The 16,507-nt window shown below is 42.6% G+C and overlaps 1 protein-coding gene across 1 annotated transcript in view; it reads left to right on the top strand.

The window, feature by feature from the left end:
• LOC119656877 overlaps positions 1-16,507 on the top strand; it is a 528,228-nt gene that overhangs the window by 443,378 nt on the left and 68,343 nt on the right. Inside the window, exons 12-14 of the mRNA XM_038063542.1 lie at positions 9,247-9,483; positions 9,979-10,104; positions 10,219-11,262. Of these exons, the coding sequence (XP_037919470.1) occupies positions 9,247-9,483; positions 9,979-10,104; positions 10,219-11,262 (1,407 nt within the window). The remainder of the gene's footprint in view (positions 1-9,246; positions 9,484-9,978; positions 10,105-10,218; positions 11,263-16,507) is intronic.

Below are 16,507 nucleotides of genomic sequence, written 5' to 3'. Positions count from 1 at the left end.
CACGACCCTGAAATTGAGAGTATCATGTGCGGAAGGGAGAGCTATCCCAAAAAGGTTGGCGAAATTGAGTGTGAAGATCCGTCTACAAATATTGAAGCTATATTGAAGTGTCCAAAGGGACCTCCTATATTCCCGAGCCTGGCTACCTCATTTTCCCGTTTTTAGTTATTTTTGGATAGCTCTACACCAAGGTCCTAGACCCCGGCCAACCTATCCATCTAGTCATCAGAAAAATAAGTTTGTAGTGCACGAAAATTTTCCTATCTTTCATCAATTCATACATGTCTTTCACTGAAATGGTGAGATTTATAAGTTGAAAAGTTTTTGCTTAGGAAATTGATTAGAATTTGAGGCACATGTCCGTATGCAATAGGATATATACTCCTTGTTTGTTTGCTGTGTGCATTATTTACCTCTACTTTTGTTTTTATTGGATGTGAATTATTTCCAATGTGGATAATCCAACAATATCACTTTGATGGAAAGTGGTTTAAATTGCTATTGCGAATAGAAGTTTCAACTGATTTAGTTGCCAACTTTAAAAATTACAAAATGACCACTACTAGAGTTCAAGCCAATAATGAGTTCTCTGAAGTCATTCCTGCAAATCACCAGTCAATCAAAAGGAACTCCATTAACAACTCACCACATAATCCTGAAAGTCACTCTGAACAGAGCAAGGTGGGAACGTTGATTTCTCCTGGAAAACCAACTTATCAATAGCATTTAACCTGCTCCCCAAAACACTATAATCACATCATTAGTTTAGTAGTGTGACTTCTAATACTTGACAGATTTAAAACTATAAGTCAATGTCATCCTTGACTTCGCTTCAGAATGATGACCCTTTGACTCGTTCTCAGTGATTGTGATCCCAGGTAGATATCATTCCACGCCAGAGATTAAAGAAGTCAACGTAAGTGACAAGAATACAATTGAAGATTTTCTTAGTCATTCTATTGAATTTCCAGTTGACGGAATAACATTCATACAAAGAGTGCAAAGACTTTAAGTGGTGCACCTGTTTGAGATTACAACGTGTGTGGAAGATTTCACTCCAGCTGGTCCTTTATTTCTATACCCAAGTCTGCATTCCTACAGCTGAGCTCAAATCCTACGCCTATACTTGTTGGCGTCTATCTAGTGAGACTCTGACAGAATAGAACGCATGCATAGATTTCTCTTCTCATTTTTCGTACCCCATTGCCACGGAATATTTTCACCTACGTCTACGTAGGAAGGGTAGGAATTTTATCGACCATTTTCTGAATGGGATCATATTTTACAACAAACTTTGTCTTCTGCTCTTCGAAAAAAAGCTTCAGAAAGTTGCAATGGAATTAGGCTCATCAAGTCATGATTCTCAATTGTGTCCTATGTACAGGATAAGGCCGTCTTGCAACCTTCTACTGACATTATCGAGTCTAGACGATATCGTCATAATTTCCAAGAGCTATATTTGTAAATTAATATTCTATATTCGATCCGATGCCCCCGTAATGACCAACAAGAACTAAGTGCCGAAATTAATAGTTGCGAGTTGTTAGCTCTAATGGATTTCAAGTCAACAATTCAACAGCCGCGCTCCTGCCCCTGACGAGATTGTTTCTGATTCTGTATGAAAGTATAGTCGCATATAACATAAAGGATGCAGACGTACGTAACCTCGATATGATCTCCAGCACTATTTGAATAAATTATCTCAAACGCAGACACGAAATTTTTCGCTTTAATTCTCGGCGCTGCCGTTCATCCCCATTTAAGCTGGCATTGGCACAGCTTAGATATGCACATATATTATGGAAACGAATGTAAATATTTGGAAAATTAACTCATTCTCAGAATTTATTATTGACAAGGTCATTTCCCACTTTTGCCACTCTTGCTCTGTGGAAATTTAGTATTTTCTATTTACTCAAAAGATTGGCAGATCCGGTCAAATGGGTCGGTTTGCTGAAATTTTTTGATGGATTCGTTTCCCGTTTGTTAAGTAACAGAGATTCTATCAAAAGATATTACATTTGGTGTCTGGAGTACTGTAGTTAAGAGTGTAATGACTGATAGAAATAAGGGATGGCCGGAATTCAGGTTAACCAGGTCAACTGAAGTGTCCTTTCCAGATGCAACTGCACGTCTTTGTACTAGCCACATTGGGAAAAAGGGGGAAAGTCGTCCAGTCCCTGTAACATCATTAACAAAATTTTGGCATTCATTAGGTGCGTTGGGACCGTACCATAACCTGAAATATTATCGTGTGTGGAACTCTTAGCTCGAGTGACACGATCGTGCGGGAATATCAACCACGAATTGTATCTCTCCTGCCTCACATCGATTGATTAGGTGTAGGATTTGGAGTCTTTACCATACATCGACATTTTTCAGCCATTGTAAATGAAAATATAAAAGGCATTTTCAGTAGTACGAATTCAAGTAGGTTTAAGCTACGGGAATTCATTATATATCATATTATAATTATAACCGTCTGTTAGTGGTATGACCTTTGAAATGTACCACTGGAGTTATATGCTAAAAAGTTCCAAATTCTTCACGAAGGCTGTCACACCCCTAAATTCAACTTCTCCAATAATTATGTGAACTCGTGCTACTTTCATGAGACTTTTATTTCTTACTCCGTTTTGTCACTTGCCAGAATCTGTCCAGAAACTTTCTGATTATGGGCATTCCTTATTTAGGCGACATCGGGAAAGCCAGACAGCAACTCGACTAGGACCCTCAATTCCAAATTTATCAAATGCCTGCAAAATGAAATAAATGGAATGGCGAATAACTGAACGTCCAAGTATTTTTTTTTTATGGCTTGACTGTACATAGTTTCAGGGTTTTCACGAATTATCGCTCAAAGAAAAGAAAAAACCTTACTCTTCTTAGCATACAATGACCGAATATTTTCGGCCTAACGTATCTCCATTGACTGCATCGATCCGCTGATCAAAACCAATCTAATTGCACGCTGACGTAGGCAAGCACTCAGAAAAATGATGTTAACAATTATAGAAGGGTTCAATGATCATTTCTGGTTTAGAAAGTGGAGAATGTTTGGATTTTTAAATATGGTTTACGGTGTTGAGAGATTTTAAAGTTTGTGAGTTTCTATTAAAAATTTGGAAAGAAAGGCAAAATGATAATTTGAAATAAATAATTAAAAATAGGTTAATTTGCGTTACTGTGGAGTTAGGACGGGACGAACTTGCAAAGCGAATGAGAAAATAAAAATACCTAACCCATGCTTAAAACTACTGAAAGAATAGAAGTTTAAGGGACCAAGCTAATGTGCACAATAAGCTCGACAATGTCTTGGAATCGGGGAATGGAAATAGATTCTGAACTCCAGGAAGTACATTTGAAAAATGTTTGTTTTGCGTGTATTATAAGACTCAGGGCAAGCAGTTGATGTCCTTATCAGGCAAGAGAAAGATTTTAAAAATGCGCAAAAAAACACTGAAAGGGGAAATTCGGAAAGTGGAGGTTGGTGGAGTGGTTTAAAGAAAGAAGAAAGAAAGAAAGAAGTTTTTTTAAAAAAAGAAGACAGAATAGGTGAATTTATGTTGCACCATTTCAAGGGCAAGACATTAAGACATTCACAGTTACGACGGGGTGACCAAATCATGCAGTGGTACTCAAAAATATTTCTCGCGGTGGAGTTGAAAAGAGTTAAAGTATAGTTTAGTTTAGTGAGGGGAACTCGCAGCCCCAAGCACTCAGGCCTTTGTTAGGCACATTGTACTGTCTCCAGAGATCGCCTATTCAATGGCCTCTCGCCATTGAGTTGCCTACAGCTTTTGTAGGCTTTTCCGAATGTAAGAACTATGCAGAGACAGAGAATGCACAGACTCTTCATTGAAGGAATCCTTATCAAGGTGTTTTGGTCTGAGGTCTGAGGAGACTAGGCAGCTGCATACGAAGTTGTGGGCCGTCTCTTCCTCCTTCTAACTTTGGATACATATAGCCGATACCACCACTCCACTCCTACCATGTGGTAGTTTAAGGTACCGTGTCCCCTTAAAGGGGTTTTCATGTGGCACTTCTTAAGGTATAACAAAAATGATCGGATGTGAGCCCGATCTATCTTCCACGCCTGACCGGTCAGTGAAGATTATTAAGCCTGTGATCCGTCGTGTACTCGTGACCACTTGGTGGCTATTCTTCTCTTTTGGTAATTACGATAGAGTATGTCCTCTCAAAGGCAAATATGGATGCCATATATTTCCAGGTAAATGAATGACCGTATGATTGGGCGCCTTTCAATGTGCCAATGGTATTGGGCCTGTATGCGTCATTAGCGATTTCTGCTTCACCTCTAAATGAATGAGGGGTAGATTTAGGATAGCTTCGAGTACCGCGGTGAGTGTAGTACTCATTGCTCCAGTAATACGTAGGCAACTGGGCTTCCGAATCTGCATCAGCGGCTTCCTGCTATTAGCAAAGTTCAGCCTCGGCTACCACGCAAACCTCAAAATGGGGTTTATTATGGATGCATACATCTAATCAACCCGTTTTGGTGAAAGTCCGCAGGTCTTACCTATTGTACTCCTGGGCAATGTGCAGGATTTATAAGATTGTTCCTGGATATGGCGCTTCAATGTTAGCTTGGAATCAAGATGCATACCTAAATATTTGACCGTTTGTACCAGCTAGACTTGCCCTTGCTTCCTCACCTAGCGTATTGTGCTTGCAAACTTGGCGATAATTACTATGGCCAGATTATCCAGTATTGCTTGTTCGAAGACCTTTATGTCCTTCGGAAGCCATAACAAGATGTCTATACCCAGGAGCCCGTTGGGCAACCCCTAAGACTTACTGCCTCAATAGACTTCTATCCGATCAATATGTGGATCTTTCTCCACTCTAGCATGTGGAGAATCCAACTGATTAAGAGCGGATCAATTCCATGCTGTCTTAACGCGTCACAAATTGTCGGGAATCGGGCATAATTGAGGGCATATTCAATGTCCATGAATGCGCCTATGACGTATACTTTATGGAACATCGTCTTCTCAGTTTTTGCCCTGAGCCCAGGGAGTGCTGCCTCCGTGGATTTGCCTACAGTTTCAGTGAAGTGGCTACCTGGTGATGTATGTTTCCCTTATCAACCGATTTACTAGTATTTTCAGTCCTTCTAGTAGCATCGAAGTTTGCATGACGAAACCAGCAGCTTGTGTGCATGTATTAATTGTGGCGACCATAACATCAAACAATAATTTTTGACAGCGAAAATTGTTTTTCGGAGGCAGACGAACGCAAGTAGGAGAATGACTCTTCTCCCTCAAATTTATGCTCTAATAATTAATCCAATATTTAAAATAAATAAATAATAAATATCGAGCGCAATGCTGACCACATTGCCTCCTACAGTACACTGTACTGTACCGTTAAGGTCTTGAATGAAGTGCTCTAACACACTTCAAGGCGCTGATCCAATATGGATTGTTGCGTCAACGATTATTATTATTATTAAATAATAAATATAATCTGTAAATTGTTATAATTTTACCTACAAATTGGTGACCCCGAAATTCGTGTGCATTCTACGCAAGAAGTCATTCAAAGGGCATTAGGTATAAGGAAAGTTAACGACTCCGGAACACAAAGTGATTTGGATATGCAATTCCTATCGCGAAATGTTATCAATATATTTAATTCCAGTATCACTTCAATATCTCGAATAGCGTCTCTCGGTACGTTTATTCCAAGCAACATTCTAACATCAGGTAGGTAAACGACTTTCCGGCCAGCCAAGGGGCAAGTGATCTCCGCTCAAGAAGTGAAGGAGCAGTAGTGTGTCAAGTTCGACCGCCACCGCAATATGCTTATCGTCCCTTCAAGATAGAGCAATTGTCATCGAAATTTAGATAGTGTAATTCATGGAAGCGTACCGAAGAGGCGGCGCAGGACCGTTTTCCTTCTCCTCCGTTCTTTCTGCTAGTTTCTGCGCTTGTCCCAGTCATCCTGGAGGACTGTTCTTATAATCGACTAAAAGAACAGCTCATAAGGCGCCTGTCAGTAAGTGAGACGGCTGAACTTCACCACTTGCTGGCAGAGTTAACGCTAGATGACCGTACGCCAAGCCAACCGGTGTGAAGCAGTTGAGTGGTGACAAAGTCGGCACCGAGCTGCTACAGTCTTTGTAGCTGCAGAGGCTCCCGGAGAGCGGATTCGGGGTCTCTGGATACGTTAGCCTTTATCGCAGGCAAAATTCATAGGTCCGCCTGCGACCCATGGTGGCAGCATTAATAGCCATTGTCTCTGGGTTGACACAGGCCGTCGATGCTTTGCGTTCGGGGAGTAAAATTAGATCAAGGTCTAGATCCGCTTCTCGAAATGGGCGGGGACCTTCAGCAAGTACCGGGGCATGCTGGTACCATCATAGGTTCGCTGAAAAAACTAACAAATGTACCAGCCCCTGTAATTTCTCACCAAAAAAATCAAACTTGTCGGATTTCCTGTGCTACTACGGATTGCTAGTGGATATATATAACAGGTCCGTCAGTAACGCCACAACTTCCCTTAGGTCATCAGGAAAAATCTCATCCTACTCACCTATTACTCTTTCCATCGTTTTTGAAGATGTTACCGACGCACGTATTCGCGCACTTCTTCGAAAATACCGCAACGTCACTACCAAATGTAGTCTCTCGGAGCTCGTTAAGCATGGTGTTTAGCACCACATCAATACTACTGGCAGCCCACTCTTGTCTAAGGTGGGTCCATTACCACCGCAAAAGCTCGTAGTTGCGCAGGAAGAATTTGAACGTCTTCCTCTGAGTCCGGGAATTTAAAGTGCCTCGAGTGCATTTCTCAACGTCTCCTTCAGGCCGATGTGGTAACTGACGTTGAGAAATGCTAATTTCTACAATCGCAGGCGAAATTTCTCGGCACCTGATTACCCCTAGTACCTAGTCAAAATGCAAGCGATTTCGAGTTTCCCACCTCCAAAAATTATTAAGGATCTGAGAAGCTTCTTGGGCATGTTAAACTTCTGCTGTCGCTGCTTGCGCAAGGCCACCCACTGTTAGTCGATCCTTAACGCCTGCTTATCTAGATCGAAGCCCATTTGAAACCATCGAGCAGCAGCTAATGACTGGCATATCTTCAGCAAGATGCACCCCAAGTTGTATTCTTCAATGTTTCAGACATTGCCGTAAATGGTGTTATTCACCGAAAGGTGAATCACATGTGGCAACTGGTGAGTTTCTTTATCAAACAGCTGAATCCCGCTCAACGGAACTGCGGCACTTCTGATCGTGAGTTATTAGCCGCGTACCTTGCAATTAAATACTTACGTTATTCCCGTGAAGGCAGGCACAGTGTTCATGGACAATAAGTCACCACACAGTTCTTCAGAGCCTTAAAACAAACTCCAAATATACATTTAGGAAGTTTCCTTTCTTCGGCTGAACGTCTAGTATATATTGTGAGACCTCAGACAAGGGACCAAGGCTATATATTCCGATAATTTCCAAAAGGAAACATTTTACGCCTGGGGTAGGCGTGTTCCCTCGGTCCATCAAACGTTTCCACACAATCCACCTCCATTTGCAAGACTCGTACGGTTTCAGGTATTGCCTCACAATCACCGATAGGTTCACACCGTGGCCTGAGGAGATACCTCTCAAAGCTATTACTACGCAATCTTGTGCTGAAGCGCTCTATTGAGAATGGATTCCTCACTTTGGTGTGCCGGCAATTACAGTATAATCATCCAGTAGGGGTTTGCAGTTTGAGTCCTCCCTTTTCTTGGAGTTGGGTAGGCTCCTCGGCTTCAAACGCAGCTGGACAGTCCTATGGGATGCTCAAAAGGCACACTACGCTGAAGGCCGCTATAGTGGCCTAAGACAACCCTTCTTTGTCGCAGGTCCCGCCATTCATTCGACTTGACCCCGGAAAGCTAATCGCGAAGAATTTGCTGCAAGTTCCGAGGAACTGGTGTTCGAGGAGAACCTGAGACTCCCCAGCGACCCTGTACTCGCTGCAACCACCTTACTAGGGCCGCTTCCAAGTGCTCAAGTGAGGCCCACATCATTATAGCCTTAAAGTCGGGGGCACGGCAAAGAGGGTCTCCTTGGCTGGACTAATGCTTTTCTCCCAGGAAGAAAACGTAACCGTGACTTGCCGCAGGCCAGTTGAAGGAGCCATGAGAGTGGTTCCTGGCTAGGACCTCCTTTATTTTCAACTGGGAGTGGAGTGTTGTGGCGGAGCGAACAACTTGCATGTCGAGCGCACGCAAATGTGATGACCGTGACATCGAAAAGCAATTTTTGATAGCGTAACGACGCTGCCTCACCTCTGCCCTAGAAGCATCGGTTCGCAGATGCATGACATAACTACGAATTATATTGATCGATATTTACTTATAATAAAAATAACGAAACCAACAATGTAATGGAGATTCAGGCTAACCTTGGTTTTCGCCATATTAGGGCGAGCCGCTTTCTCTCTACACTTTCTTTCAGAGCAGATTTTGAGGCATCTTTAATTTTTTCTATACCGTTTCTTAACTTCCAAGGTTGCGTTCAACCCTACATGCCTCGTGTTAGAACTTTTTCAAGTTCGCACTGAGCTGTTGGCTTTCCGAATATCTTATTCGAAATTTCTCCTTATATGATAAGGGAGGAACTCTTCTGAGTACTTCAAAGTGGAAACAATTTAAGTATTATAGTATTTTGATTTGAAAGGATATTCACTTCCTTGAACTGGAGTTCAGTCTTTGGTACTTGTAGTTGGTGTTTAGGACCTAATTTTACGGTTTATTTAGACGAGACCAGACCAATGGCATCGCATTCACTTCCTTCTAAACTTTTACATCACGTTTCCATAATTGTCCTTAATTCTATGATTTATTCATTGCAGAGTAATTTATTCAATGATTTCCACCTACTTTCAGCCTGGATTCCGCTGTATAGCTTCCATGAAAAACGAGCGCTGATAAATGGAGCTCTTTCCAATAACTTGAAACTTTCAAATTACAAAATAAGTACAAGTTTCAATGCTTGCCAAGTGCTCTGTTTTGATAGTGTCTATTAAAAGTGATTGAGGGCTCTCCTGCTATAGCAACACAATTCTAATTTATGTTCCATGAATAAAAGATGCTGATTCGCCAGACTCGAATCCCTTTTCCACGGAAAGGATCAATATATTCCGCCCCATTTAACACCCATCGCAATATAATTTTTTTATTATAAACTACCTCATAATAAAATGTAAATTTCTTGTTGTGATTATTTACAGATGCGCCGGTATGTACAACATCGACGGTAGTTGTTGTTGGAGCATCCTTGGAGGAGTCCATATCGATACCGTGTCGAGTGAATTCCGACCCACAGGAAATTGAATTTGAGTGGACATTTTCAAGCAGTGGTGAACATTTTGAAGTTCCGTCTGGGCACTATACCACCGTGCAAGAGACGTCTGGCGGCACTCATCGGACTGTAATTGAATCTAACGAGACCCACATTGAAAGTTACGGTACGTATTGGGATGCATTTATACGGGCAGTGAACTGAAAGCTGACCAGGTCCTGTACAACGTGCGAAAATGGATGTTGGACGCGGATTCACCACACAGTGTTACAGTATTTAACGACCTTCAATTACTCGTCTCAATTGAAATTCATGCAAATTAGGACAGCAAGCCCGAAATCGGGCAAGCATCCCCTTTCGAATGCCTGGTTACTCATGAGCACTCTATGCCGACAGAGTGATGAAAATTGCTCGACTGCTTCGAGAGTCGTGCTTCGGGTAGAGTTCCCAAGGCTTCCTACAGTGACTACGTGTGAGTCGTTCATATTACCCGTTTCAGGAAAATTGAAGGCATTTGGTCCCTCATAGGAAACACTCTAGCCAAGACTCGAAACGACACTTTCTCGTCCAGGGTTCATCCTCACGTTGTTCACTTAAAGACTTTCACCGCTTCTCAGATACGCTAGAAACAGAGAAATTTAATTTACTTTATTTCATGCAGTTGAAACAGTCAGTGAGCTCGTCTACACCCCGAAAAGCGAGCGTGATTATGGAACCTTGGCATGCTGGGGGAAGAACTCGATCGGAAAGCAAACAGAGCCGTGTTTATTTCAAGTGGTTCCGGCAGGTGAGCACATTCCATTCCATTCGTGTTTCTTTTGATTTGTGTTCCATTTAAACCATTTGCCAGCATGCTTTAGTTTTCCTTTAAACAATCCCTTTTTTCCTTCTTCTCCTGCAGCTAAGCCAGCATCATTGCGAAATTGTACCCTGCGCCCCTACGTCGTTACATCGGCAGCATCCTTGAACTCATCCAATGCAGCCACAATGCACTCTAATGGCCTGGTGTCCCCGTCATCGTCGTCGTCCTTGTCGTCGTATAACAAAGAATCAACGAACGGGAACCACGGCAGCTACGTCCACTCTGAGTACATACGTGAGGCTTCGGCCTATTTGAACATCAAAACGAGGACAAAAAGAAAACGTGATGCTGTAAAGAGCGGCTCCTCTTCGCAAGGTCGAGCACAAAAACCCAGCACTGCAAACAGAAGAAAGGCACTAGGGTCGAGCAATAATACGAAAACTAATATGATTTTCGAAAATAGTAGGCCAGCGGCACCTGACGTCCATACGAATGAAGTGGTCAGCCTGGTTGCGGCCAACACGACGAAGGACCAGGACGACCTCAAGCATTCCAAATCCAATTCATCATATGCCGCTAGGAGCGTAATCGAACGAATGTCGAAGCGACATGCGAACATCTACGCTACCTCCGCGAGCATAAAAAGAGATAAATTACGACGGAACGCCATAGATAATGACGATGATAAATTAGATAAGTTCAAATCAACGAAACCCGTTACAATAGCCGAACCTATGGTCCGGCTATACAGGAGTAATGGCGGTGTCGGATTTCCCAATACCACAGCGACAAATGTATCGAATAGTTCCATGTCGTCATTACACAGCTCGTCTTCAGGATCCGGAGAATCGTCTGCATGGACCCCGCTTGTGGCGACCAGCCCAGTGGATGCCATTGTGCCAAACTATGCATATCTGAAAATGGAAACGACCAGCAACGGGGCCGGCGGTGGGAGTAATCAAGTCGTGGAAAACTACGAGAATATTGTATATTCGGCGATAGAACTTGAATGTGTGGCAGGTTATGATGGTGGTTTGCCGCAGTATTTCGTCCTTGAAGCGTACGATTCACGCTCGAAGAAACTGCGATTGAACATGACCAGCACTTACCCGGATATTCCGCTCTTTCGGATCGACTTAACAGGTAATATTTTGTGTTTACAAAAGGATTCGTAAAGTGCATTATGAGAGGAGGCTGTAAGTGAAGGGGATGATTTGATTGAGTTGTTTGATTGGCTGGTTTAATTCCTGTGAAGAGTTGCATTTCTCTTGGATAATGGAAAACAGGACAGGTTGTGATGGGTGGTTGTTTGTTGAAGACAGTTTGGTGCATCCTAGATTAGGAATGATATTTGTGTAGCTAAGTTTCTCCATCTCATTTGTAACTTCAAATGATACTATATATAGTCCACGCACTGAGGTTCAATGGTTTATCCTTGTTGGATTTGATGGATATAACCTTAATGTTTAATTGAACGATAACTTTATTTACTGTTGGAAATGAATACAGAGTCCGAAATACTCATTTCATATACATAGGGGTCCCAATATTTATACAATCTTCAAGTATTTGCTTTTGACTGTCCCTGTTAAACCCGAAAATACATGTCCTTAGATTTTATTAAAGTTAAGACTTCATTGTGAAAGTTTACCGAACTTTTTCTCAACAACACTGTGCCCACTGAGTTGGGCCTTAACAATACAATGAAAGTATTCCCTGTTTGCCGTAAAAACCCGACTTCAAGGGACAGAAATTTCTGAGCCAGCAGTTTTCAAAATGTTGAAACTCTTCAGATAATGGCTTTTGATTCATTTTTGGAATGCGCACACGCCCCTTGACAATGGTATCGAGGATTCCCAGAATGTTCATTTCACAAAACTTAAGCAGAATTTCCAGCGATAGGTTAAACATTCTGGGTGTAAACGAGTTGACATTGTGGGATGAAGAGTACTCCTCTACCTTCTGAGGCACTGTAATTTTATACTCTGGAAGGCCTCATTGCAGTAGGCCCGAATATGATGTCGGATTGTTGATAACTGCTACCGCGAGACACTCCCTCATTTCCTAGGAGCCCGTTTTATGCAAGATTTCTAGTACAAGCTAAAAAGCATAACAACTGTGCCGTGCTACGTACCAACGGAGACTTCAATGCCAGAGCTGTTGCCTTTGGAGACTCGGTTAACTGGCGAAAAGTAACATCCTTGTGAATAGCAACTTCAGATTACTGAATAATGGGGAGATCACATTCTCGCCAATAACGTACGCCGAAGTATGTCTTTAGTACTAGATATATCACCAACAAATGCAGTAGCGACGTCCTAGAACTGGGACACACCTGGCACATCCTACTCGCACAGCAATCACAAACCTACCTTGATACAGAGTCTGGATGTCAAGCGTAAAGATGTCTTCAAACTTAGGGAGAAGCACGGAGCCCAAGGCCTGGTGTAATAAGAAAAGGATTCCATCTAAAGGAAAAAATGGAGGCCATGGGAGCTTTCATACAAACTCCAAATTACGAGAATTTCCTCAAGATCAAACCTGCAACTAAATGATGGAAGAAATTCAAACAACTTACATCACAGGATAACAACAAAAAACAAAAATTTCTCACAGAAATAGAAGGTAACTGTTGCCTAGATACAACACCTTATGCCACTTATTGCCATGCGGATTCAACATGGATAATCTCAACAAAGTTCTTGCTAAGCACAAGAGGTAGTCCGTTCCAGAGAATGATAAGATATTTTACTCTTATGTAAACTGGCTGACTGAAGAAATCAAATTACACTTTCTGAGCGCGCTTAATGGGCTTGGAGGGAGGAGGATAGTCAAGATTATTCTAATACCCAAAAACCACATTGATCAGACCTATCTCCCTAATAAACACTTCGCCAAAATTCTTAACTGTATGGTGAAGGAAAGACTCTCCTTCTTCCTAGAAGCAAAGAACGTGCTTGCGGGGCATTTCTATGCGTATGAAAAGGGTCCACCACGTGCTTATATGACCTGTTGCTGAAATTACCTGGAGCCAAGAGAAAGGGCAGAGTCGTGAAAACGATCTCTGTTTTCATCAGAGTGATGAAAAAGTGATTATTCTCCTCCTTGCCGAAACTATGAGAGAAAAAACCTGCAATCTGACATATACCCTGCGCTTCCTTTAAAACAGGTACCGGAGATAACATTTCTGGACAGGACAATTACGAAATCCTTATTCTTGAAAGATCCCAAATACAATTATAAAGGCAAAACAGCCGTAAAATTTTTTAGGAACATTGTGAGACCAGTGCTTGATTATGCTGCTGCCCCTACGCTCTTGATGCCAAATCCGTGGACAACAGAATAGCTACGATTGTGACGTCTCAGTTGAACAGCTGATTAGGTTTAACTAAGTCTTCACCGCATAATGGGGCCCATGCTCTGGCGGGCGAAACCCATATAAGTTCAGAAATGCGCTATTGATCTCTAAGGAGCTGATAAGACTCAAAAGATCTGCTCCCTCCTCCTACAGTTTGCTCATAGACAATCCCATGGCTAGAAATGTTCTATCGGTAACGTATAGGAATTTCTAGTAAGTCATTAATAACTTCATGATCTCTGAGGAGGAAAGGAAAGTGAGGGCCTTCGGTATTAAAGTTCTCGCCGCCATTTCCAGGATCGCTTTTCCTCTGGAGTCTAGCTGCGGCATGCACCATTCAAGGGTCCTAGCATTAAAATCACTGCCAACCAGGATTCGCCACCCCCCGTGCTCAAAACGGCGTCTTGCCGAGCATCCAACCAATGCCGAAAGTCCAGCATCGTCTCAACCGGCGTCAGGTAAACGCTAAAAAATGTTATCATTAAAGACTGAATCCAGACAAAGCCCTCGGCTTTGGGCAAGAACACGAAGGCGAACGCCGTCCCCAACCCAGATGGCACCAGTAATGATAAGGCGAATGCCATGAAGCCGGGTCCTTGTTCTGGTGTTGCTCCCTGATTAGCACTAAGTCAGCGTTTAGTTTCGCAGCGAACTGCGCTAGCAACTGATGAGCGGTTGGGATTAGGCGTGATTGCAAGTGTTCATATAAGACTACTCTTCTTTTCAAATCAAACAGACGGATTTGGTATTGAAACCACAAGATGATATGGGGGAATAGATGACTCCAAAGAAGATTCTTTTCAACAGTCTCAATCTTCATGACCTTGAAAATAAAGCGGATAGGTCACCCATTAAAAAAGGGCGCTTAAATCATTGCGGATTTACCCATGCAATAAACTTATTCCAGAATGTCCATCGTCTGAGTCTCTCATAAACTACGTGAGGTAGAGCAGTGAAGAACAGTGAACAATTGTTGGCAAAGTCGACGCCAATTACTAGGAATACCCCGCCATCGTGTCATCGACTCATTATAAATGTCTAATTATCCTATGGTATAATTTAAAGGGTAAGCTGACTGATTATATGAGGTATGTACAAAAAGAATCACCAGTCATTTTAGAAGAGAAGGTGAGGGAAAATCTCCAATGCTTCATAATTTGTTTAAATTTTGTTAGCACGGGAAAGGAGGACCAAGTGGTATGAAGATGTTTTGCCTGGTAAAGGAGGCTAGAAATTGGAACCTAGAATAGGTACAAACGATGGGAAGGTTCCAGAAGTTGGACTTTTTTTCAGAGTAGGGCGTTTGCTCACAGAGTGTCGGATTTCTGCAAAAGTACGCCATCGGACTACCAACTAAACACCTCCCTTTCATTAGAGAAGTACCCTGGAACCGTTTGACACTTTACTCCGGTCTAGCTATCCCGCTGTCCCGGCTTCGAGAGTTTTCAAGTCCGGAAACTCTTTCGTAACGGGAGGGAGAAGAGAAGAGTTGTTAGTTCAGGGGCCGATTGGCATCCGGTCCTTCCGCCGGTTGAGCTCAATCTTCTTCGCAATAAGAAAAGCCCGAGCATAACGCACAACACGACGCTATTTGCCAGCGCTCCTAAGCATCCCTCTAACTATATCATTTGGAAAGAGCTGCTGACGAAAGCCGTCTCACCTTTCGCAAAAGAAAAAGGTATGCTCAACGCCATTCGGCACTCCATTGCAAAAAACACAATCAGGAGATCATGCCTTCTCAATTTTATGCTGGTAGGACTAAAAATCTCGCTGCCCACTTAGAAGTTCGGTAAGGATTTAGGAAACAGTTTTCCCCAATAAATTGAAACGAATATTGTCTGCTCTTTATGTGGGTGAAGGCTCGCGGAGCCTTGCTATATCGTCCATAAACACCTGCCACTTCCTTGAAAAATATTGGGACTCTGAAAAATTAAAATGAATATATCACCAAACTGTTAAATACCGTTTTTGGAGTAGCCTATCCACCTGAGTGTCTGGACAGGTGAGCGGTTAGAGCACAAGGCCATCGTACGGAAGGTCGAGGTTCAAATCTCACTGGTGGTAGTGGAATTTGTATCGTGATTTGACGCCGGATACCAGTCGACTCATCTGTAAATGAGTACCTGAGCCAAAATCAGGGTAATAATCTCGGGCGAGTGCAATGCTGACCACATTGCTTCCTATAGGGTAATGTATTCCTGTAGTATACCGTTACGGTCTTGAATGAAGTGCTCTAATACACTTCAAGGCCCCGATTCAATTGGATTGTTGCGCCAATGAATATTTTGTTGCCACCCCGGCAGACTAGTTCAGGGAGTGCTGCTTGACCTTTTCCCTCCAGCCTGTTGTCAGGCCATCAGCTGATTTCACGGCCGTTTAATGCGGCGGTTTAGGCGACTTCCCAGCGACGTGCATGGTTTGCACCTCCGACGTGCCGCTGCAAGGAAGTAATTACTCTCACGATGTATTCGGTTCAGCCACGGATCTAAATTGTCAGTTAGCCACGCAATCCATAGAGCAGGACGGACTGCGTTGCTCCCATAAGAAGACACCCTCTAGCAGTTAGAGGCCCCCCAGCATTCGCCATTAACTGACTCACGGCCGAGTTTCCAGCTGAAGCCCTGTCCGCTGCTGCTTTGATTTGCTCGAACAAGCTCAGCTTCGAGTTGAGCATGAAACCAAGCTATTTAACCGCTAGGTTTAACTCTATAATATAGAGATCGATATGGGAGGTAGGGTTCTGATTCTCTTTCTAGTCAAAATAGCTGTATTGAAACCACCAGATGATCTGGGGGAATAGATTATTCCGATGGAGATTTTTTTCAATTATCTCAATCTTCATGACCATGAAAATAAAGGGAATGAAAGGCGACTGATACTTGGTCAGGAAGTTGAGGGTATGGCAAGCTCAAATAGCATTTGCAACGTTTTGCAACAATCGTATAAGATTTGTTCAGAAATATGGTTGAAGCGATTTTCATTTTTGTTAAAAGTTGAACCAGAGGCGAAAGCTTTAGCACTCTTTGGGCG

This window comes from Hermetia illucens, chromosome 5 (assembly GCF_905115235.1).
Source record: "Hermetia illucens chromosome 5, iHerIll2.2.curated.20191125, whole genome shotgun sequence".
Taxonomy (NCBI): domain Eukaryota; kingdom Metazoa; phylum Arthropoda; class Insecta; order Diptera; family Stratiomyidae; genus Hermetia; species Hermetia illucens.
Note: the sequence above shows the minus strand (reverse complement) of the source record. Positions and strands in the feature narration are given on the sequence as shown.